This window comes from Manacus vitellinus, unplaced genomic scaffold (genome assembly GCF_001715985.3).
Source record: "Manacus vitellinus isolate BGI_N305 unplaced genomic scaffold, ASM171598v3 scaffold_2_pilon, whole genome shotgun sequence".
Classification (NCBI taxonomy): domain Eukaryota; kingdom Metazoa; phylum Chordata; class Aves; order Passeriformes; family Pipridae; genus Manacus; species Manacus vitellinus.
The window spans coordinates 45,766,775-45,792,945 of NW_021940208.1; the positions used below are offsets into that span (position 1 = coordinate 45,766,775).

The 26,171-nt window shown below is 41.8% G+C and overlaps 1 protein-coding gene across 1 annotated transcript; it reads right to left on the reverse strand.

Annotated features, from left to right (window-relative positions):
* Window positions 1–2,252: 2,252 nt before the first annotated feature.
* DCT (dopachrome tautomerase) lies at window positions 2,253–20,000 on the reverse strand. The gene is made up of 8 exons (XM_018071027.2): window positions 19,520–20,000; window positions 11,218–11,517; window positions 9,640–9,740; window positions 8,392–8,558; window positions 6,546–6,725; window positions 6,305–6,440; window positions 4,658–4,859; window positions 2,253–2,868 (listed from the first exon to the last, which is right to left on the reverse strand). Exons 1-8 carry the CDS (start codon window positions 19,908–19,910, stop codon window positions 2,687–2,689), a joined length of 1,659 nt encoding a protein of 552 aa, XP_017926516.1. The 5' UTR covers window positions 19,911–20,000; the 3' UTR covers window positions 2,253–2,686.
* Between the last annotated feature and the right edge of the window lie 6,171 nt (window positions 20,001–26,171).

A 26,171-nucleotide genomic window follows, 5' to 3' on the forward strand; every position in this document is an offset into this window, starting at 1 on the left:
TTCCTCCATCCATTCTTTAAAGTGTCTTTGCTCAACTTCCTTTCTTTTTAAGCATTTCATATAAAGTTTGCCTGTGCTTCCTCCATTCATGAAGGGAACAACTTTCCTTGCTTGCTAGACCAATACTGTACTTTTGTAAAAGAGAGAAAAAGCTTTCTGGTGTCACCATGTAATTTTCCGGTAAGCCACGAGAGGGCAGGTTGTGCTCTCAATACAGCTGCAGATTTTTATAAGCAGCTGTTAAAACCAGTCACAGTTTTAAAGCCCGAATTACTAAACTAAGGGCCAGCCAGTGGAAAAAGGAATGCACGGGTCTTTGACCCTAATATTTTTTAAGTGCATAGTATCAGTCTAATGCCCTCATTGCTTTTCTTCTGGAAAGAAAAATACCTTTCCACTCAATTTACAAGAGAGAGCAGAACAACTCTGCTTTACCCACCAGCTCTTAGGCAAAATCTGTTACAACAAGTTAGCTACTGTGCTACATTTTTGACATTTCTCTCCCCTTTCTTTCCTTCCTCTTTCCTTTCCTCCACTGCCACTGTGGGGCGGTTTGCCAGGCAAACCCTTGGGACAGCACTGTGCAAACCTGCAAGGTGATGAAGCTAGTCAATCACCCTGTGACCCCAAGGAAAAGCCTCATTCACCCTTGGAAATAATAGCCTAGTGTGCATGCTAAACTTTGGCATTCATATCCCATGAAGGACAGAAATGTGTCAATCTCCATCCAACAGCATCTCTCTAAATTAATATTTAGCATGAACTGGTGTGTGTTCTGGGCTGTTCACCCTGGAGAAGAGAAGGCTCTAGGGAGATCTTATTGCAGTCTTTCAATACATAAAGGGGGCTTATAAGAAAGATGGGGACAAAATTTTTAGCAGGGCCTCTTGTGATAGGACAAGGGATAATGGTTTCAAACTAAAAGAGGGTAGATTTAGACTAGATATAAGGAATAAATTTGTTACAATGAGGATGGTGAAACATTGGAACAAGTTGCCCAGAGAGGTGGTGGATGCCCTATCTCTGCAAACATTCAAGGTCAGGTTGAATGTGGCTCTGAGCAACCTGTTGTAGTTGAAGATGTCCCCATTGATTCCAGTAGAGTTGGACTAGATGATCTGAACCCAAATTCTTCTGTGATTCTATGTGAAGACCCATAGTCTTGTAGTGATGGAAAACAGCTGACACTTCCTTCAGAAAGGCACATGTAGGTTTCAGACCCAGCTACAATCTGACACTGATCGGGGTCCAACTGATGTGACACGTGTACACCAGGTCTCTGGAGACCTCATCTGATGTCATCAGCACCGCGTAACACTGGTTCCTAAACAGTAAAATACCCCAAAAGGCAGCCTGGGTTGATAGCTAAGGTACTGGGCTGAGCTGCTGTATGAAAAGTGCTTCAACCTTTGACATCTTGGGCATAAGCCAGGAACAAGTGCACTGGAATCCCCCAAAACAGCAGAAATGGCACCACATTGTTGTCCGCCTGACACAGCAAGGGCTATCTGAGTGGATGGTGAGCAAATAATAATTTTTTTTTACCCAAAAAGTCCACATTTTAGAGATAAGTTTTGTGAGTTCCACATATTCAAAACCTGCTGACATCATCTTTCTAGTTCGCATAGGCAGTATTGAGCAGGCCCAGAAGAAATACCACAAACTGTTACTAACTGAATTTTTTTTATTCAAGGCTACAAAAGCAACGTTTTTTTAAGACTCAGGACTTCACGATACGCAAAGTATTGTGTGAACACCCCATTAATGTAATATATAAAGCACCAAAGCTGACAAAATCTGTCCAGGACTTCATTTGCTGTATAAAAAACCTGTCTCAAGATAACATAGGAAAACCAGCCAAATGTGGTTCAAACCTATGTCTAAATAAAGAAATATAGGGAATATATAAAAGAATGTTTAAGATGGGGTCTAGTGAGTGCCACATCCAAACCTAATTCCCCACCTGCAGACCTGGGTAACTCAAGCTGTCTCAGTTTCGTTACCTTGAGTCCTGGGTCCCAGAAGGTAAAACACGAGGTAAAACATGAGTGCACATGCAGGTGTCAGAAAACTCCTGCTCTTATATTTTAGGAGAATTTGAGTTTCAGACTTTGCCTACTGTTAACATCAGCTTGATTGAAAATAATACATAGAATTGATCATGATTCTGAAATAAACTGTAACCAGGGGGTTCCTATAGTATTTTGTCAAACTGCAGGAGACATTTTGAAACTTAAAAAAAAAAGACTATGTTATTCAGAATATTTATTGATAACAGTAAAATAATATGTTATTCAAATATATATGTAGAGTTAATAACTTTCAGCACATCTTAATGCTCCTAAATGAAATCAAGAACACATTGAGGTGAAAAATTATCTTGATTATTCAAGTTTCTGCTATTTGGATTCTTAGCTGTCTTGATCTAAATCTATAGAGGATGACTTACAAGTGTCACACGCTCCAGATAACATTTAGTAGTGAGCAAAATCTAACTTGTCTTGGGCTTTGCTCATATGTACCCAGAGACCTCACACATTACAATTCACAAGATAACAAGAAAAACCTGAATGAGAACAATTTAGTCAGCTGCCAAAGGAGTGTGTGATAAAGTCTCAGCTAAGATCTCAGTAAGTCAGTCAAGGTCACTTTCTACAAGAATAAGCAAAGACACAAAGTGAGGGCACTAGGCCTCTCCCATGTACTTTTTGGGGCTGAAGCTCACATTCATGAGTGGTTCAAAACCTCTTCTCTGCCTTCGGTGCTGGAAAAGCACAAGCAGCAGTACAAGCACCATCAGAGCTATAAGTGCTCCTCCTATTGTGGATCCAACCATGACAGCCCAGGCTTGGGTTTCTTCAAGGGAACCTGCAAATATGAAATGACTGAAGTGAGGAAAGCCCATTATTTAATTTTCCAAATTACGTGGAAGAAATAATATTTCCCACAACCTGATAACTACGATTACTTGTGCAGCTTAGTGACCCACAGGCCACAGGGGATGCTGGTAATGCACCATGTAACTGAGATACATACTAGGGTTGGAGATGTTTCCTGCCTGAGAAGTCTAGAGCTGAATTTAAATTTCAACATTTTATACAAATTAAAGTGTTGGCAATGGGAAAGATTGGCAGTGATAAGATAAAAAAAAACATTCTTTCATCTAATTTGGCCAAAATTATGAATTATTTAAGCAATTCTTTCTACAATGACTTTCCAAGAAAGCTGCTTACAAGCTATTTTGGTCAATAGAAAACCCTCAAATTTTCCTGTAGACAACAAAGCAGCTTATTGTCAAACTTTTAACTGAAAACACTAATTAGTGTGGTTCTGCTGACCAGCTCCAGATCATATCTGCTGATTTTGAACCACTTCTAAGGAACCACTGTCTTCTAACATAATATTGTCCATTCCAATAATAACACTGCTCTACTTGGCTGGATTTCTGTGTTTTTATTTATGCTTTCAGAAGCAAAAATTCCCTGCAGTCCTGTTCTGAAAAATGCTACATATACTGAGATGTAATAATTACATTTGACTAAACATTAACAAAAAGCTCTGAAGAGGACTTCAGGTATTTAGAAGTTAGCTTGACAAATCGGTTTAAGGAGACAGATGGCTCTGGGAGACATCACACTGATAATAAAAGCAACTGAAAATCTTTTGCCCCAGTCTTCAGTCTCTGTCAACAAAATAGTTGAGGGCAATCATTCCAAAATTCAGCAAGGTCACAAAATGAATTGTTTACCACTTTACCATCTTTTAAGAGCCAGCCACATAATAACATATGTTGATTTCTAATGTGATTATATAAAGTACAATTAGCAAGTTATATATTTAGATAAAAGAGAAGGGTTTAAATGTAAAAGCTTTATTGTCTAAACACAGGCCATGCACACACCCCTTCATAGAGAGCTAACAATTTATTTAGGTGGAAGATGAGAAGCAGCAGAATCACAAACTGCCTTTGTTCCTCTCTGGATGCCTCATGCTCAAGGGACAGCTGCATTTTCAAAGTAGGAGAAGGGTATAGTAGTCCAAAGGGAGGAAAACTTAAACTCCATAAAAGGGGAAGTTTAAATTCTCAGGAAAAATTCTAGGGATGACGCCAAGAAAAGCACGGCAAAAGCTACCATGCCTTCACAAATCAGGGGTCTCCTGCATGAATGCAGCCCAAGGACAAGGGTTTCAATCTTTTGTAGTCTATAGACCTTTAAACAGTCTCCACAGATTAAAACAGATTTTAAACCACAGGCTCCTGGGCTGAAAAAGTATTTTTCAATGACTGGCATTAGCCAGAGAAGCTCCCTGCAAGAGTGTCTGCCCTCTGATGGGTTAAAGAATCCTCTAACAACATTGGGATAAACAACATTGGGAACAGGAGTCAAAATCAACTACTCAGCCCAGAGGAGCGCTATTCACAATGCTGGAGCAGTTCCAGCTGATGTGTTTTGCAGCAAAGGAAACTAAGCATGTGCAGACTTACATGGTGAGTTGTGACTACCTGTCTTTGCTACCATATGTGTTTACTAGTGAGCAGGCAAATAGACCTGCGTGTTTTGCAAAAGGCTCCTTGTCTTATATATGCCTGTGTCATTGAAAATCTGATCTGTCTCATCACTTGGCCTGGAACAGCGTCCACACCTCTGAGGCATACCTGGCAGGTCAATGGCATAGGTGTAGCCAAGTTGCTCCGCAGTTTGGAAGAGCTCATCGTTGGTCACAGGAGGGAAAAATGGGACCATGTTGTACAGTCGGTTGTGACCGATCGGGGCCAGCTCATCAGGCCAAGCATTGTCATGGGGCTTAAAACGTTTCATCCACTCATCAAAGATGGCATCAGTAAAGGAGTGAAGAACCTGCAAATCCAGGCATGGGCACACGCATTTATTAAGCTCTCTCAGAACTCAACAACCTTTAAAACACTCTCACCTAAGGTGGCTGGAGCTTTTGAAAGAGAGAGAAGAGGATAATTTAATTTAGATGGAATTAAAGAATGGGAAACTAGGAAAGCTCAGGGGAAGACTAAACTGATCTCCTTCTTGGGACATTCTGCTGTATGCATCCTTGTTGCTGCTTGTTCATAATAAGCTGTTTCTCCAGACAGTCCTGGCATCAAATGGACAGGTTCACCTTCCCAGGTGAGGGACCACTGAGATCATTCAGGTGAATGTACCTTTCAAAATTATTTTAATCATTCTCATCTCTGAACAAGTATGGGAAGTTGCAGGAAATTTGATTCCATCATGCTCATTTTAGAGTGTGCCACCAGCTCCACAGCTCCAGGTGCCCATGAATTTGATCAGCTGTTGCTCAGTGTGTTTATAGGTCTATAGTTAACTAATACAGAAAAGTTGTTTCAGAAACCTAATACAAGTGTCTGGAACAATCTAAACTGATTTCCTCATGTAAAACATGCACTTGTGTTTTTTTAATTACAACCCTGGAAAAAAACTTAGAAAATATCATATAGAAAATAATCTTGTGTATAAAATTGCAGCGTAGTGAAATAAATTTGACTGTGTAAGAAAGAAACTAATGTAGGAATTAAAGAATTATTAAGGAAATAACCTAGAGAACACTACATAAGTATTTGGACTAATTTCTCCAATAAAAGATTGCAAACTTAAAATATAGGTAAGAAAGAAACATATATGTCTAATATATAGATGTAATATACAAATAACTTATATATAATGACTGTGGTTTAATCTAACAAAAAGGAAAATAAATTTGCATGAATTTATTAGGAGAGAAACATGTATAAGCAGAGTCAACTGCTGGCTTTTTATTTGCACACTGCTGTTTGTGCTGCCCATTGCAGTGCAGCATTATACCAATGCACCAGTGAAACCACATTATTTCTATTTCCCAAGAGACCCTGATATTAGATGTGCTTCCTTTTAGCCTGTAAATTTTGAAACAAAGAAACAAACTACTCAGTCTACTGCTTTAAATTAACTAGCCACACTTTCAGTTTACCTTGTTGCTGTAAAATTGTCTGATATAAGCCATTAAATTTAGATACCACGTAATGAAAGGATTCAGAGCAATGTGACTTGGAATAGCAGCTCTTCTCCCCAGAATCTTATTTTATATTTTACAAATCACCCTGAGATTTCTTTCCTTTTTTATTGACTATTATGCAGGTGTGGCAGTGTTCAAGAAAAGATAAAAGATTCCTTCTTTTCTATTAAAAGACAAATTTTTAGGGAATTAATTTTCCTTGTTCTGCAAACCTCTGGTGAGAAAGGTGCCTTTGAGCCACAACCATTGCCTGTCACGCTGGGGGTAAAAGACCTACCACAAAGATGGGATCGTTGGCAGCTGCATGAGGAAGAGCACTGGTCCCATTCAGGAAGGAGTGAGCCAAGTTATGAAGGCTCAGCATTGAGGAGTTCAAGGCTCCATCTGGTTTATCAAAGCCCTCCAGCGCATTCCTGCGGATGGGTAAAAGCACCATCAAGGAACCATATTCGGCTGACAAATGTGCTCATAAAGAAAACCAGCGACCCAGATGGCTCTAGAGGAGCTGAAGGACAAACCTGAAACTGAAACTGGAATTGCGGAAGAAGGGGGGTCTGTCGAACTCCTGCAGCGACAGGCACCTCCTGACATCCTCCATGGTGGGCAGCTGCTCACTGGAGCCCTTGGGCGGCCTCCGCTGCAGTGGCCCTTCATCACTCCCGTTGCACAGCGTGACCAGGCGGTTGTAGTCGTCCAAGCTGAGCAAGTAACAGAAAGAGGCACAAGTTAGAAGAAGGTGATGACTTGTTTGTTGGCTTTTTCTCCTGTAGTATAAGAGGCCTCAGCTCTCATGTGACAGAGCAGAGGCTGGGGACAGACACCTCCTGGCACATGTCAGCTTACCTCCTGTGGGAGATGAATATATTGCAAGACCGTCACCATGCCATGGTTTTCTGTGGCTCTGCATCCTCTGTGGACCATCAGTCATTTGGACCAAGAGCTACCAGGCTCATTGTCCACAGAGATAGGAAGCTTTTAAAAAGGGAAGCCCAAACTCCGGTCATGCCTTCTACCCTCTCAAGGGTTTTAGAAGACCAGTTTTCATCAGGCAATCTGAAACAGTCTTTTCAATTTTGAACTGAGAAACTTTCACTCCTGAGTAAGGACCACTTTTTTTAACTCTTAGCAAAAAGGGAAAAAGTCCCAAACAAAGAAAACAGGAAAGTCCCACTGTGGTCTGAGCTAAGGAAATGCAATAAATGACAGAAAACAGGATTTCACTTTCCATCTCTCGTCCCCTTTAGAAGAAAAGCAACTACAACTCATTACATCCTCTTTTTTCAGGGCCTGGAGAACATCTTGCTGATACAGGTGTTGCCCAGTAGCTAATGCGGATCAAGTCCTTGATATCAGGGAGAGAAAGAGGGAAGGAGGAGGAGAAAAGCACTGTAAGACTTCTGGAAAAAAGAAAAATATGTCTTATTCAATATGAAATGAAACAGCATTTTCAGAAACTCATGAAGTAAACAAAAGGTCTTTCCTGTTTAACCTTGCCAATGCAAAAGTTTAGTCATTTCAGTTTTCAAGAAAAAAACAAAGCATTATTTATCTTACAGAAAAAGTTGGGGCAAGATTTAAAGCCAACTGGTGCCTAAAGCAGGAATTTCAAGTAGCTCTTTAGGTATCCAGAGAAAGATGCTCTTCTGAAAAGGCCTGAATTTTTGGTACTTTTCTGTCTGACTGACTGCATGCTCCCCCTGAGCTGAGAGAAGAATGATATATGGGTGTTGTAACCAACAGCATCTTATGTCACAGCGGCCCAATCCTGCACCTGAATCCCCCATCAAAGCCCTGCTCTCATACGAATCAGTATCTGCCTACAGAGAGCTGGCAGCAAGCTCCTGGCTGGCTCTGTGCTGTTTTTCATGTGAAATCTCAGACACTTCGAAGTCAATCCTCAAACTGCACAAAATGTATCAGGGTTAAGGTCTCACCTAATAGAAGGAAGCAGATTTTTTAGCCTATCTCCAGCTTTCTATACGCCAAAACAGTTTTCTGTTTCTGCTGCTGAGATCGGTTGGAGGTATATTACAGAGAAGCAACACACAGGCACAAAATCTATCTTTTTTAGAAAGATACTTGCCAAAGTGTAAACTCTTCAGACCTTTGCAGCCATAAATTGGCTGAATCAACTAAAATTCTGTACCAGAAGTATCATTTTTAAAAAATATACTTCCATAATACCAGGTGAGAAAGTTTATACAGCACATCTACGCATAAACTGACAGTGATTCCCAGTTTTAAATAAGACGTCTTGGCTCTTTTCCTGCTGCTCACTCACACTGAGAGAGCAGCCCATGCTGTGAATGCTGAATGAAAGCAAGGATTGGTCAGCATGCAAGCTTGCCCTAGATATTTTCATACCTGTTACAAACTACTTGCCAACGGGAGAACCTGGAGCTCAGGTTGATCAGCCCTGGGTCATCAGGCCGCGATGCTCCAAAGAGCTGGTCCGTGCAGATGTCACACTCATTTCTACCCGTGGCAAAGTTCCAGTAAGGCAGCGCAAAGGAGTCGTTGCCCATCAGTCGCTGCAATGGACAGAAACGCATTAGCAGGGAATCACCTTCAAAGGAAAGAGAAAGAAAGGGATGCCTTCAAGCTGTTCACTGAGTATTCAGCGGATATTTCACTGTATATTCTGCTTTTAATTCTGCATTTTAACTACATGCATTTCACAGTGCTGCTCCAACTCCTTTCAAAAGATTGGGGCGTTAAATCAGTCTAAGCAAAGTCATTGTCACTAGTTTCCCTACTGTGGGACTGCACTTCTTCTGGCCACGTTAGGATTTCTGCCAACTCAGAGACCAGGCAGAAGAGCAGAAGCAGAGATGAATTGAGCCTTAAGCAACTAAGAGGCTTTCTGAGTGATGTAAGTGGGTAATCGGTAAAATTGTGCATGTGGTTGGCTTTCGTTCCAGAAAGGCTAGCCCTGGGGAGGAATCTGAACTGGTATTAATAGGGGAGTACAGTGCATTTGCTTGTGCTTGCTTGTTAGATACGATTTCACACAAACAAGATCCTGCAGCTAATTTAATAGCAACCATTTTCATAATGAAGATCGGCAAGGCTGAAATACAGTAACATTGCCAATGCAGATGTCATGCAAATGGAAATGAGTTAATGCTTCTGTAACTGACCATCAGGCATGTTAACATATATATCTTTAAAAAGATGTATTGATAAATATATGTATGTATTAATTGTATAATATGGCACATTTAAAGGGAGTGATATTTAGAGCTAGTTTCGTTGGGATGACATCTTCAACATCAGCAGACAATATCTGTTACCAAGTTTTACATTAAAGTGTCACTTTGATTTTGTTAATATATACTATTATTTTACATCTTCTGTCCTCATTTGTGAATGAAGGGAAAAAATCTCTGTGATAACCTTCACATCATTGTTCACAGTGAGAAACTGTTCAGTCCTCCGTATCCTGAAAGCCCTAATTTCACTCAAAACAGAAAAAAGGATCAGTGAGCAAATACTTCTGGGACTTCGGGTAAGAAACTATCCTAGGAAATAGCTTACCCTTGGCTGGCTCAACAAAGTCACATAGCAAAAGGGAGAAGCCACACCAGGAAAGGGAAAAGCTGTTCAGCTAACCTGCAGGTCTCTCTCCAGCAACAGCAAATGGTACCTATGCCAAGTGACAAAGGCAGGTCCTTGATGGGAGAAATCAATACCTTTGAAGGGGCGGCCAGGACCTACAAAGGAAAGATAAAATAGTCATTTAGGAACCAAATGAGGCTTGAGAGAAAGACAGCACCTTCTTTTATTGCCTGGAGTGGAGTTAAACAAGGACTTTCAGCTCAGTATCTTTGAAAAGAATGCACACATAAGAAGTAACATCACTTACTTGGAACAAGTGAAACAAACTCCTCTGGGGATATTTCTTCAGTGTTTCTCAAAATTTCACATTCCCTACAACATTGGGTATTGTGAAGATTTCTTCTCGCTTTAGTGGATTTTGATTTTAAGAAGCAGTTTTACTTTCTCAAACTCTAGCTCTTTGCTAATATGTACCACATTATCTCATTCTATTGCTCAGCTGCAGGACTTACACCATGTATCTATCAAGAGAATCTCAGCATTTTCCATAACATGGTAACAATAATTCAACATTCTTTGCCAATTTTCTTTAAATTTTGCTTGTTATTTTTGCATTGTATTTTGCTGTTACACAAGAACTAAGATACCCAAATGTGAGAGGCTTCAAACCACATATGGATTTTTTTATCACTGCAGCAAGCTTCAACCCACATATGTATTTATTTACCATTGCAGCAGCACTAGAAGTTGCCTCTTTCCCTTTCCATATGACTGTCCTGTCCCCTGAAGGACCTTTGCTTTCACTAGGGCAGAGACTGCTTCCTTCAGCCCTGCAAAATGGAACCATGTGAGAAGGACAAACTGAATGAAACCCACTGCAGAGTAGCAGACACCCTCCAGCAAGGAGATAGATATGGGTTGTTCAGCTTGCACAGAGGACTGCCAGGTAGAAAAGCCATACTGGTTGATGTCTCCTCCTGCAAGAAGTAGGCTTGGTGAAATGGGGCTGGTATAGGTACTCCTGTCTAGAAAAGCAATCAGGACTAGGAATCTGGATTTGGGAGAAAGCATGGGATTATATACTCAAACCTCTAACCTAGGTTGGTTTTAAAAGCTGACTGTGGTTAGTCAGGCAAATCCCATCCTTAGTGACTTGCTGAAGACCACAGAAAGCAGTAGCACTCTGGTCCCAAATATCTGTGCATGGTCTGTGCCTTCAACACTGTAGAGCCCCTTTACCACTGCCACTGCAAGCACTGCCTTGTCCTGTGGATTAGAAACATCTTTTTGAAGTCAGTCACTGCCTGACCACACTTCAGTTCACTCAATGATGAATACTGTGCACTGCCCCCCTGCCAGATGGAAGATGCACCAGGGATTGCGACTGGTGTGCTCCAGCTGCCACAAGGTAGGGGACCGGACCACAGCAGGTCCAAAGGACATCTCCCTTGACTATGGATGACCACCAGCTTCTCACCACTAACTGTTTTACTCCACAGTGCTGCGCCTACTACTGGGACTCACTGCTCAATGAGGTAGCACAGCTGTGTTAAGCGTATACCTTTGTTCGGCAGTGATACTCATCAGCCTTTCCTTTACCTGCAGAGCCCATTGGATAAAAAAAGCACTAACCCATTAGCGTGTCTCTGACTGAGTAGTAATGAAGCCAAACAAAGTAGTTATAAATACTACAATTGGCAATCTGCGGTTCCTCTCCGGTTGGACCAAGCAGACTTCTCCAGTGCTGAGTTGCAATTACGTAGTCCGGGTGAATGGTTGTCTTTGCACGGTCTAGAGCATCGAAGAACTGCTCTCTCTCCTCTGCTGTCAGGGAGTGGACATTCTTCCTGACAACTGCTGGCTTCCTCGTGTTGCATTCAGGGCCAGTCCAGCCAAACTTGCAGTCACCACAGTTATAGCCACCAAAGTTTCCTGGATCAAGAGGGTACAAGCAGTCATGACATTAAGAATCAGGGAAAACTAACAGTGAAATGCAGAAGAATTAAGATTTAGCACTCTTTTCCCCCAGAGATGCCAGTTCCTGGAAGGGACAGGAGCTGAGCAGATTGGCAGCTTTGCCAATTGCCTAACCAGAAGGATGGCTGGCTCGATTCCCAGAGCCACAGCAGGGCCAAGAATCACACACAGTCAGATGGGGATGTGAAACGCTGCGTAATGGGCTTGATGCCCTGAGGTGCTCAGAGCTCTCCAAAGCCTTCAGGCACGTGAGAAGTCTCAGTGAATAGACAGCTGAGCAATTGAGGTTAAGACCATGATGAAGTGCTTTTCTGGATTGGCTCTCAAGTACTCCTGTTCTTCGAGGATCAAACCAAAAACAGGGTCAGTTCACATGGATCATTAAGTAGAGAAGAAAATCCCCAAACAAAACAGTTCTCTTAAGGACAAAACTTAGGAGAAATTAGCACCTCTTAACAGTGTATCACAAACCAGGACAAGCACCAGGGGTGCTGTTGGTCATGCTTTAAGCATTATTAAATGGTGCTGCAATAACAGCCTGAGAAACACTGCACAACTATCGTTTCCTGCTGGCATTATTCCTAAGGCAAGTTATCAGGTCCGCTCTAGGCTATTAGGTCAGACCCTCCGATGTGATGGAAGAGTCCAGGAAAGCAGAGTTTGCTTTAAGCGTGGTCTCTTGCACACTGTGGCAGACAGCTGGTAGCAGCAGAAAGGCCCTGCTGCAGCTTAATCCCCCATTGGTGAGGGAAACCGGGAACAACCGACCATTCCTGCAGTGGACACCTCCCTCCTGCCTGCATTGCCGGCAGGCTGCTGGCATATAAATGGTGTAGGACAGCGGGCATTGCTGCCAGGGGAAGGGGGAAGCAGAATGGCAACCACGTGTCCTCTGGGATCTCCACTCCATTCTCAAAAATCTGCACTGAGACTCCTTAACCCCACCCCACCCCTCCAACTCCCTGTACACACTCACTCCGCAACAACCATGCCAATCATTTTACAAAATGCAAGAAAATCTCACTGCTTACCACACATATCACTGCTGCTAGATCCAGGACAGGGTTCTGGCTAACATGGGGATGGGGAAGTGTCTTATGAAACGTTCCTGGATAGACAAATGTCCCTAGGCTGTAGGCTTGAGTCTATGAGCACAACAACAGTTAACACTAAAGTAAGATTTCAGATTGTCAGGGGCTACAGAACTTATTACCAAATTCAAAGATGCACGAGGATACAAGGGATGTTACCAAGAAGACTCTGTAACTCATGGCTGCCTCTTAGGGTAAGGGCTACCGAACTCTAAACATTTGTGACAGACTTCTGTGAGACCTACCAAGATGATATGAGGACTCCTAAATGTGGTTTTGTACAGCTTATGATTATTTCGGGGGCCCTGAGGTCTGTAAGTTTACATGCTACCATGAAGCTTAGGACCAGTGCTAAGGTTGGGGACCACAAGCACGAAGACTTCAACAAAGTTTTGGATCATGCACAACTTGATGGCATACCATGGGGACAGTTTCCAGATACATGGCTTACATTTTGTGCCAATGCAAGTAGGAGCAGTCGGGTTCAGCTGCCATGTTCCATCTAGGGCAGAAGGCACTTGAAGCCACAGGTCTGCATTGGTTTAGAAGGATGAATACATACACCAGTAAAAGCAAGAAGGTTATAGTTTTATGAAAGAAAGAAGATTGTATGAATATGTTATTATGATGAGGGCAGAGATGGCAGGGGAAATAACATGGAAGGTTGATTTGATCACAATATCCTGAGGATCCCATCAGAACAGCATTATTACTGTTATCTATTTAGTGTACTCCACTGTCTGTGTACTTGCTCATTCTTCACGGCTCAGCCTAGCAGTTAAGGCCCATCACATACTGTACATACTGTACTGACCAGATGACAAATATCAGGAATATCTTGTAACACTGCCAATTAGGCCATGTATATTGCTCAAGTTTCAGTCATGGACCATGAACTTCTGGAAAGCATCTGTTGATGCCTCACACTCAAAGGTACACTTCAATCCTTTTTAAGAGAAGGACGAAAAAGCAAGAATTAACCATAAAAAGATCTGTCGACAGCCTCTTTCGAGATTGGCAGTAACACTTGCAGTCATTTAAAGGACCCCTCTTCTCACAGTGCTGGATAAGCATCATACAGCACTATCAGAACCAAAGTCAGTGCAGGACCAGGTTTGTCCTGTCTGGTCTTAGTACCAGAACCAGTCACTTGTTGAGGCTCTGATGGTGCCTATTCCTCTTTCAGTCCGGGCCCTTTGAATCTATGCAGGTCTTGATGCCTGAAATCATTTTATCAGACAATATCTGTATTTTAGGTATACTCTATGTGCCTCCTCAGTCTCTGAAAAAACATTTGCAAAAGCCTGAAACACTGAAGCATCTACATGGGAAAAAACCTTTTCTCCACCTGTGTGGCATTTGGAGCCAGGTGGACAGACGACTTCTCACCTGTTTCCCTTGGGCAGGTGATAATTATTTCCAATTGATGCTCTGCAGGATTTTCTCCCTTAACCCCCCAATCTATGAAGGAATCCAAGGGGTCCATTCTTTCCATCGCTTCCCTAGACACTTTTCAATGTGGCCTGAGCTTTTACTGAGTAAGTAGGAGGACTGCAGAGGAGACTGGCAAACAGGAGGAGATGATTTCCAGGGAAAGTGGTATTTCACACTGCAATATTTCTGCTGATTGTGTTGAACATGTTTGTGCCATCCTTGGGTCTATTTTGCAATGTTCTATTGTCAGAAACACACATAATAGCAACACTTTATGATATCAAAACCTGCTTTTCATAATTTTCTTTCAACAGACTCCTTGCATCACCGGACTGTTGTTATGCAGCAGCTGAAATGGCAAGAAGCTGATGAAGGTCTGTGAGATTTCCTATAATGCAAACAGGAATGACTGCAGTAATCAGACCTAGGGTTTTTTATGTCCCACCCAAACCACTTTTGCAGTATTTGTTTCTAAAGCACTCTACCAGGCCACTGGTCTGGAAATGATCCATTGTGGTTTTCAGAAAATTTATTTACCGCCTTGTGGACTTCCCACATGACAATACTGTGAAATGTATGTCCTCTTACAGCTTAACTTCCATGTCTGCTATGTTGGTGATGGTGGACTTCAATAGTACAGCTCTAGGAGAGCAGGATATAGCACACAGTAGATACTTTCAGTAAGGCAGTTAGACCCATTCAAGATCATTTTGCACACAGAAACCATAGGAACACGCAAGGATTTACGCCTTGGCATTTTTTCACCTTCAGTCACTAACGCATAGCAACTCAGTGTACTACCTTCCCGAGGCTATGCCAGGGACAACAGAGATTATTATCATCTCCTGTGGTTCCCAGAGAATACACTGTTGGAGGTCATTCTGGTGCCCAGGCAGGAGATGATGTCACTGTTGGATGCTCCTGGCTTGTTCCCCTGTTTCCAGGAATGACCATTGTACTGCTGCTGGCCAAAAAAAAAATCATCTGGGATGTCTTCTCCACTAGTCCTTTTGTCTGGATATGGGATAACATGCTTTGGGTGGGGCCTGTCTTCTTCTGTGACTAATCTTACCAACATTCATGGTGCTCTGTCTCAGTGAAGTTGGATGAATCTCACTGTTTCTGTAGACACTGTGGCCATGCTACTTGTCCCATTGGGTCAGTCCATGGGCATGGCACTGAGACAAATGCACTTCTTATGACGTGACCCTTGATATGTGTTTATACACATCATTTGTGTATACTAACACCGGTCATTACATACCACTGCAGCTGCTTCTCAAACCCAGAGATTGCCTGAGATCATGGATTTTTCTGCCTCTTAGGGGTCATAACATGTGGTTGGCCTCCAGACACCAAACATAACACAAATTAGTAAGTCCATCAAGTCAGTGTCTTTTCTTCAGTAAAAATGAACCTACTCAACACTCACCATCTTCTGCCTTGTTTCATTGTATCAAGATGAAACCTGAGCAGCTGCCACACCTCTTCCTTCCACAGGGACCAGCTTAATACGCTTCATTTATCAGATGAGGAGAAAGGACTCCTTTTCAGATTTCTTCAGCCATTGCATTAAAACAGGAGTTACATTAGATTTGAAATACCAGCACACTGCAGGTGGGATAAGGATTCCTACCATGTGAGACAAATGGCTAACTCTCCTCTCTTCTAGCTCTTCATTTAGACACCCTGATAGTCTGTAGGATGTGGAAGATCTGTACCTACTACAGGATTTAATGGGATCATCAAGATATGGCTATTATTTAGTACTATCCCACAGGCATATTCTCCTACAATAAGTAATTTAAGTGTATTTTATAACTACTTCAGAAGCTCAATTTTATCTCATGGGATGGTCATCATATCAGCTACATGGCTTAACTGGCAATAATCAGCACATGCCCCCATGTAAACCTTAGAAAGTGGCAGCAGAAAAAAAGAATTATAATTATGTTTAACTCCTCAGTGAACTCAAACGTCATTGTTTAATCACTAGCACAATCTGTACTAGCAACCACATGACTGACTGCAGTGGTTTTTCACAATAGTCTTCTGTCTTGAGTTTTTAAGTGCTATACCAGATATGTATCTGTAAAATGTTATCATCCAGAACTCAAAATAGCATTTAGTTCATAAGTCTTCTAAAATAATTTTCTTCTAAATGAAATCTATTGCACTGAAAAACCGCTTTGTTGTCTAACTAGCTACAAGTCTCAATATTCAAGGTTAGACTAGTGTATCCAACACCCTGTCTAATTCAACACTTACATCTTATTGAAAAACAAATTACCAAAGTCTCCTTCACACAGTCTGCACACTGTCAGGATCTGACATCAGGTCATTTCAGTTTAAGATTTCAAATAAATAGAATTAATATTAGGTGCACCCAAACCAATTGTAGAAGACATTCAATTAATTCAAAACTGAAAATAGACAGGAACTAACAGCTCTTTGCTACCTTCCAACTACATTAATGGCATAATCTCATATTTTTTATAGAGATTATATTTTTGCTGCACACTGAGTGAAACATGCAGCAAGAAACATCCTGACAACAGATTTGCAGCTGTCTATTTGACCATGCCCCTTGGTACAAAAAATGGGAAGCAAAGCTGGATCTTTCTGTTGTACTAATCTTATTCCATTTTTCCCCAGTTAAAGAAAGACTAATGCATATTATCTGCTGAAGCCTAGAAATGGAAAAAAATTAATATGATCCCATAACCACTATCAATATTTGCATTTGGGTTCTTTTCCCTTTTCCTTTTCTTTTTCCTTTTCCTTTCTTTTTCTTTTTCTTTTTCTTTTTCTTTTTCTTTTTCTTTTTCTTTTTCTTTTTCTTTTTCTTTTTCCCTTCCCTTCCCTTCCCTTCCCTTCCCTTCCCTTCCCTTCCCTTCCCTTCCCTTCCTTTCCATTTTTTCTTTTTTATAAATATTTATCATCTAGAATTGGATGGATATGATTTTAAGACTTTTTCCCTCAGTGAACAGCTTCAACGAATGGACAAATTTTCGTTGTTCCTTTCTCCTTAGAGAAGTTTTTAGCAGAAAGCTCAAATTGACTAATTTATTGCGAAAACTTCAGAAACCCCCTTTTGGAAAATCCTGGCCCTGTTCCTCGTAGCTCCTTCAGGTTTCCAACCATACAGCCATCAGTTATATGACATGTTTAAATGGTACTGTCTAATCAAATAATCAGCTACATGGTAGCTGGAGTTCCCATAGGTTATAATTTACACAGTGTCTAAACTCTAAATTAAACACTGCCAAAATGGCACTGGAACACTACCATTTTTACTCCTAAAGTGCTAGAAAGAGCCTTGGAGAGGCTGGAGTTTGCATAGTCCAGGAACCATTTCAAAGAGGCAGTTTGCAGATAATATACTTTAATAGTAGAGATGTGCACTGTTCCATGTCCCTTTGAATGAGCATATTTAATTTATCTTACTTAGGTACCATATGTTACCTACCATTATGTTACATAGGTACCATGGCACTGGATGCCTAATAAATACCACATGTCACATCACTTAAAACTCTGGTGTGCAGACAGCCAACTAGTGTATAAAACTGAATGGGAAAAAAAAAATACAAAAAAACTCTAATAGACACAGAGCCACAATTACCAGCATTGTAAAAGCATCAGATCTAATTCAAATCCCACACAGCTCTGGACTTCTTAGCATTATCCTAGAAATGCCTTTGCACACAGCATCAAGCAGAGTACAGCCCAGGAAAACTTTCTGAAAATCATCCTTAAGGATGCCTTCCACCTTAATGTTTTATCACTTGTATATTTAGTTTTAAAAACTGCAAGGAGAAAGAGGAATCCAAGTGAAATAAAAATACAGCAGGAGAACCCAAATTGAAAGAGCCAAGGAGAGCAGACAATTCAGCAGAAGTAAGGCTGAATGAAAGAACACTACATTCTGCTCACGCATCTTGAGATTCAGTCCTGCAAATATCAAATACCATCCCTATCTCTCCTTGGATAAGGAAATTAATGTCTGCCTATGCATGTCTGTCTCCACTGCTCTTCACTTCCAGGTTTTCATGTCCTAATTACTTTAACTGTGTAAATATGGGTGTATGCCCATGTGCTTTAGTCAGAATTCTTCTGACTCAGGGTTTGTGTCTGTATGTGATACCTGACTTAAGTTTTGGAGGTATATAAGAACCTTTAAAAAGGAAAAAACCTGCATCATTTTTTTTTTGTAAAGCATCTGGAAAAGTCCTTCCACATTTATATTTCAAGCATTTGAAATCCAGTCAAAGGAAGAGATAAAAGCTGATTTATATTCTAAAGTCTGTTGTTATTGTTTTTAGAAGTTTCGGTAATGCCATGTACCTGTTTAAGTCATCTGCCACTACCACTCTGTTTCCAGTCGATAAGAGCATTGGAAAACTTAACCTTTTGGGTTGAAATTTTCTGCAGTGCTGCCTTCTCAGATTGATCTGGGCTTTTCTCATAGTGAGAGCCAAGATATATTTTAGACTAAAGAGTTCAGCTATTTCTAAGAATCAAGCTGAAGGAAAGCAGTCTATTCTTCTCATGTTGGAAAATTCAAACAATTTTATGTTTTCAACAAGAAATCCCAGCTTCATTTGAAATCTGCTTAGCAAGTGACTTCAATACCTGGGATGTGCCTTTTGCCCAACTCCTAGTGTCATCTCCTGCCAGCTCTGCACAGCACTCTGGACTGAGTCTGCAGTTTCTGCTCATTTTAACTCTCCTTCGACCAGGGCTGTTGCTGAGAAAAGTCTTATCACCTTATCCTGCCCTGACCTCACCTTCTTACCCCCTCCCTCCTGCCAGCACTAGTGAAATGGTCTTATTAAAACTTTATTCCAGATCCATTTCACCTCCAGCATGGAAACACAGGAGCCCATGTGAAGTCACCAGTGAGAAGGAGCAGCTGGAGATGGGGAGGAAAAGGATGGGATGGCCTCTTTGGTGGTTATATAGACACATTTTGGATCAGTGTAAGTTGTAGACTTAGTTAACAACCCTGGGAAACACCCTGTCCAGACATCCAGACATTTTCAGTGCACAGGGCTATATTGTGCTGCAAAGTACTACTCCATGAGGAATAAATCTCTGATCAATGCACACTGATCCAGGTTCACTGCATGATTAGCAGTGACAGAGGTTTGAATGCAGCACTGGAAGGTCCAAAACCTTGTGGAGAAAGGTGATGGGTGGCTACAGGGACACCTCCAGGGCACAAGAGGAAAACATAAGAGAAAACACTTCTTTGACCCTGCTACCCTGAAAAAAGTGCTGATAGTATCATAAACATGGCAGATTTTTTAGGAAATTAATAATATTTGAAGTCTTCTTGATGCCTTATGCCATCAGAGATGTTTCTTGCCTTTGGAGCAAGGTTAGGAGGCGTATCCATCCCCATTCCCTCCCTCCAGCACCCATCTCACCTGTGCACCGACAGCTATGGTTGAAGAACTTGAGGGGCCACCGTTCCCGGTCATCCACGTTTTGAAGGGTGTAGGGGCCACTCCAGGGCTGACTGTCTGCCTGCACCCCCTCACACCGTCCCCTGCCCTGCAGGGACCCACAGATATTGCCTGGCTCCGTCCCCAAGGCTGGGCAGCAGCGCTTCAAGCGAAGGGCTTCCACCGTCATGCAGACACGAGGAAACTGTGCCTGTGCGGGACAGCAGCAGCTCAAGTAGCCCAGCCCAGCCCAGAACAGCCACCTCAGGATGCCCATTACAGGTGGGTGCAGGTCCTGCCTTTCCACTGGACCTGAGTGAGCGGAGCAGGGATATCTCTGCCGTGGGACAACCTGGCCTTGCCACAGCAACATGCCCTAGCCAACCAGGGTAATCACTCTCACTGCTGAGGATGCTGGTTTGGGGGGTTTGCTTAATCCCAGTCTCTTAATTGCCTTGAATGCAGTTCAAAAGGTGCTTTGACTCTGTGGTGCCTGCCCAGCAGCCACGGCTTTGAGCAGGATTTATATAGAAGCTGGGAGAAGCCCTCATTAGAGGGATTAGCACGGCATAAATCCTCGTGTTTTGCACATGACATCAAGGGCAGAAAAGATGCCAGTGTGAAAGTAAGTTCTGCAGACTCTGGCGGCTTGTCAGGAGAATGAATGCCTCAGATTTATTTTACCAAGTCTTTTATGAGCTTTGAGAAATTGACAGTCTTGTTTTAGTTGAGGTGGCTGGATAAACACGTTTATTCTTTTAATCAAAACCCTGTAAACAGAAATAAATAGAAAAGGAAACCTCTTTTCTTTAAGTTTGTTCACTGCAAGATAATACTTTCCACTAAAGCAGCCACAATAGAAAACTAACTGGAAGTGCAGAGGATATAGGTGCCTCATTAACAAAAATTAATAAATATGGTAGTATAAGTTTGAGATGGAGAGTCCACCTGCCAACTGCAGAACTCCAATGCTTATAATGAAAACATCTGAGTGGCAAGTGGAGAAGGATTCCCTTCCTAATAGCCTTTTTTGCATGCAAAATAAATTATTTAATTGTTTTTAAAGGGTGAGTGCTCATTGTTTGCTCTCTAATTCTTTCCCCATCATTACACCAGAGGTTGTTTTGGAGCTAATCTGGCTGTTGGACTTTCAAAACCATCACAGCTGAGCATTTATTACCCACCTAGCAGGAGACAGTCTATGAGATCAATACACACAGCAGACATGCATGCAAGTAGTTCTGTTCAGAACATCGACAAAAATAACTTTTAAAAGCTCCTAGTGCACAGCAATTCTTGCCCACAATGCAACCCTTCTGTGCTAGAGGAATAAAATTATTAAATCAAAATAAAGTAGGTATAAGTGATTCTGTGGGTCTGAAGCAATAGCTATCAGTTCAGGTCCATCACAATAAATAAAACCTGGCAATTCGTCCCGCTTCACTGAAAGGTTTCACTACCTTCCCACTCTGTTGTTTAGCCATTTTTGTAAGCATGTATAATGAAAACTGCCACGGTTGTGTCTGTGCTATTCAATATTTCAATGGATGTTCAACCACACCATTCTGGCACAAGAACTCTATGTTCTATGCAGCCAGTTATTGCCGTCATGCAGCTAAAGAGTTCATCCACACTGCGGACACTGTCATCAGCACTTTCAGGTTCTCAGATCTTTATATCAAAAACTTATTGTTTGCCAGACAAATTGAAATACGATTCTACCTCATTTATGGAGGCACAAAGCCAATTGGCAATACCATGTAGTCTGAAATGGGTTTCAACACATCTCACTTTGGATTTAGTTTACCTGGATTTAGTTTCACCTGCTGCTCTTGACACAACACGTGAAAAAGACAGAAAGTGTGAATAGTGGCTGAAAAAATATGTTGAAGAAACTCAGGAGTTATAAATGGAAGCACTGACTCAAAAACCCTCTGCACAAAACTCCTTTCCATACTACTCAGCACTTGAATATATCTCTCTAGTGTAAGAAGAATTAGTCTTTGAATCTAGGTTAGACAATGCCTTGTACCAAAGTTACCAACATACTCTCTGAAAGCAATTAAAGTGAACACACTTATCAGCATCACCAAAATAAAATCAAAACATATGGATAGGATTCACCTAACCTATCAAATCCCTGAACTGATGTGTCTATACATAAAATGCATCCAAGCAGCCATTATAATCAAAACTGGCTCAGTTCAGACACCCATAAGAAGGGTGACTGGCATTTGTGACCCTACATGAGACAGAAAGGGCAAGCGCAGAGTAAGGCGAGGTTTTGAGGCACAAAAGTCAAGGAAAGGCAAGAAAATGTGTTTCAGTATAGTACAAGAGGAAGCAGAAAGAATGTGGAGAAAAGAAATAGCAGGCAGAGGATAACATGGAAATTACTTGGTGCGCAGATGAAGGAAAACTATTAGTAGAAGAGTGGCACATATGTAGTTTTTATTATGATTACTTGCCTCCATCACAACTACATAACTAAGAGCATGCAACAGTATGTAGTCCTAGTAGAGATGTAGCACTAGCCTCTGCTGTTCTGTAATGCATCAGCATTTTAGGAGTGCCTTTCCTGGCCAGGCAGGGAGCATCAGGACTGACAGAAAAAGGACAGACCACATCCTGACACCACTGTCTGCTGCTGCATGATACAGCGTGAGGAACACATTGAGCAAAATTACAAAAAGACAGTTGTCTTTCAATTAGTCATTGGGAAAACAGCAGGCACTGTACATTCCTTAGCGCGTTGTTGAGAAGCTCCCACATTTTTCCCCACAGCAATCACACTTAAATAAAGAAGCTGTTGTTGGGGCTGTACAGTATCAGCACTATACTGGTTTACAAAATAGCATCCTGAATGACTTTTACTTACTATGGAGTTTTACTCTGTCTTGAAAAATGTGTTGGTACTACTGCCTGAACTATCAAAGGACTTTTCAGGCAGCAAATCTGAGCACGCAAGCCATGGTCAATGATCAAAACTGTGCCTGCACTGCCTTGTCCACACATACTGGGCTTGCCTGCCACAGTTTCATAGCTGGGAAGCTACAGAGGTGGCTTCTATGAGAAGCTTCTGGAAACTTTCCCCATGTCCAACAGAGACAATGCCACCTGGTTCCAAGATGGACCAGCCGCTGGCCAAGACCAAGCCCATCAGCAGTGATACATCAGCAATGATGTATCTGGGATAACAGATTTAAAAAGGGGAAAGAAGTTACTGCATAATGGCAACTGCAGAGAGAAGAGTGAGAATAAGTGAGAGAAACAGCTCTGCAGGTCGGTGAAGAAGGGGGAGGATGAGGAAGAGGTGCATCAGGCACTAGGTCAGAGATTCCCCTGCAGTCTGTAGGGAAGACCATGGTGAGGCAGACTGTCCCCCTGCAGCCCATGGAGGTCCACAGGGAGCAGATATCCACTTGCAGCCTGTGGAGAACTCCACACCAGAGGTGGATGCCCAACAGAAGCTGTGACGCCATGGGAAGCAGGCTCCTGGCAGGACCTGTGGAGGCAGGAGCCTGCGCTGTAGCAGGGACCCAGCCCACTGGAGCAGTCTGTTGCTGAAGGACTGGACCTGTGGGAAGGATTCACATCGGAGAAATTCATGGAGGACTGTCTCCTGTGGGAAGAACTTCAGGCTGGAGCAGGAGCAGAGTGCGAGGAGGAAAGAGTGGCAGAGACAATGTGTGATTAACTGACCACAGCCCCCCCTCCCTGTCTCCCTGCATTGCTGGTGGGGAGATGGTAGAGAATTTGAGAGTGAAGTTAAGCCCAGAATGGAGGGTGGGATGAGGGAAAGGTGTTTTTAAGATTTGATTTTATTTCTCTTTACTCCACTCTGATTTGCCTGGTAATAAATTAATTTCCCCAATTTCAGTCTGCTTTACCCATGACAGTAATCAGTGAGTGTCTCTCCTTGTCCTTATCTCAACCCACAAGCCTTTTGCTGTATTTTCTCTCCCCTGTCCAGCTGAGGGGGGGAATGACAGAATGGCTTTGGTGAGCACCTGGCATCCAGCCAAGGTGAACCCACCACACCACACATCTGAGCTACTAGGTCAGGCTACCACACCTGAAACTGGGTTAAATATACTAGTTAAAATATTTAGGCTTTACACTGAAAGTACAGGAAAACAGTATTTCAGCTACTTTGTAGTCTGGATTCGTGACCATGGTCACCCTCAATAGCAAACTTCTCATCCTGTCATCAAAGACAGGATGTGGCAAGAGAGGAAATAAAGAAAAAGAATACTCCAAGATACAGGCAAAAAAATCACTAAACACAATCCACACGAGTAATACAGAATTCCTGAATAGTAAGTAGGCAGTGGGTTCACATTTTTTTTCTCAATGACACTATTGTTTCTCAGGTTCCTTCTACTGTACTCAAGCACAGATTAACATCAAGCCAGAAAAGTATTTAGCCTTTGGCATTTTGGAAGGAATTTTGGTCAAAATAAAACATTCTACATATAAACTTGTGTGGAAACCAATACATCAATAGAAAGAATAAATAAATTACAGGTTATATCATAAAGACAGGTGATAACTCTAGAAATAAGAAGAAAGATAATTCTATAAGGAAACCTGCAGCTTCCAGATGCCTGTGCATGTTCTAGATTTCCTGAATCCCATAGCAAATTTAAGTCTTTAGGAACTCTCAGCACAAACTACTGCTCTTTCATCACCTTATCCTTTGTCTCCCTGTCCTGTACCTGGGAGAATGAAGCCAAAGTCTGGGCATGCCAAAGCAGCTCTGAAGATCTCATGATCCTACCCTTGCACAAAATCCTTCATATAAACAGGGTCTTCATCTCCTGGCTTCTTCTTTTTTTATCCAGAACCTTTCTGATTTGTGGTATTCTTTTCCTGAAAACCAATTTTTATGCTACAATACATTCACATATTGTTAGAACAGAGGAGCACCTCAGAGAAGAACAATCTGCTCAGGTCTCATGGAAAATACACAAGATGAGTGCAACCAGGAATTCAACCTGAGTTAAAGACAGTTTTGCAGTCTTATGTGAGTTTTCTTTCCTCAACTGCTGTACTCATACTCTATCAATCAGGATGCTGGATTACTCAAGCTTTCCTTGTGTCACCAATTTCACATCATCTTTTTGTGGATTTACCCATAGGCTTCCTTGTGACAGAGGATGAAATTCATCTCACTTGATGTTAGATATCTATTGATTATTGATATCTACACATAACCAGTCACTCATGGTTTCCTTCGTAAGATACTCTCTTAATGGAGAGAAATAGATGGTTTTAGGGTGCAATTCGCTTGGTCTGTTTTCTGTACTCACATTAGGAAAGGATGAACTGCGCCACACAAGACCTAACCTCAATTTAGGTAGATGAATCCCACTGGGATTCCTCACTGATTCCTCACTGGGCCTTGCAGTCCGGCTGAACTTGCCTCCTGCAAGTCTGGAGCTGACTGCAATGGGAATTCCTCATTAAAGACATTCACTTCAAAAGCTCCAAATTTGATGGCACTTTGCTTCTCACTTCTCCCAGAACACGTGCTAGCTGAAGCATGTACTATACACAACTTGCACAGAAAGGCCCTAAAATCATACACTGCTTTAGTATGGCAGATGCCTGTGTCAACTCAGTGAGATCTTTCCACAGCCTTAAATAAACATTATTTGTGGATGCATTTTTATACTTTTAAGTCAGATGCTGCCTTACTGCAGTTTTATTCATTTCTGTCAGAGATAATGAACAAGCACTTCTATTTCCTTTGTAAAATCATTCTTCCATCCCATCCCTCATTTAACACATCTGAGAAACTACTTTGGTGATCATGAAGGAGTATCATCATTTGGTTAGTGAGACTCCATTAAACTTTCTAACTAAACAAGCATACTTTTTCCAGAGTTCATATCATGTAGGAACTGAGATAAAAGCTTAAGTTATCTATAGTTTAGATAAATACAATGCTGACTGACAGATTAAACCACTGCCAGGGTGACCACTTAAGCAAAGACAGCTTTTTCTCCAGAATTATTTCATCAGCTCCTAGTCTGGGCTAACTATAAAGGCAGTCATAGAATATATTCGCCTCCCCATTAAGATTGGCATCTTGGCAAGTTCAGATGACCTCTCTATCCTAATTTCTCTGCCTTGAACTTAAAAGAAGGTGAGGGTGATTGGTTTGAACTCAGACAGACACTGCTCTTCTAAATGTCTAAAGTGAAGTGAGGTGAATGTCACTAAATGGCTGTGGTAGGAGAGGACCTCCATAGAATAGATTTGTTCCAGTTTAAGTAAGGTGAAATGGAATACAAACAGATTTAATATCCTAGTTTTGGCACATGTGGAGTTTTACAGATGTTGTGCAAAACCTGTTAGGAGCCCAAAGCCCAGTGAACGTGCAGGCTGTCTTTGTGGCCCATGATTTGGGACATGATCAGGAAGGTGTGAGCGTAAGACTTCATCTGCAGTGTGGAAGGGTAGGACAGAAGCTCTCATCTCAACAATTCACCTACGCAACAAATTGTCCCATTCACAGGGGGGAAAATATGAAGAAGGAAATCCAGGTCTAGTTCTGTACCACATTAAAAGAAAAAATCTGAAAGATAGAACAAACACTGTATTTGAAGTCATATCAGAAATTATAGAA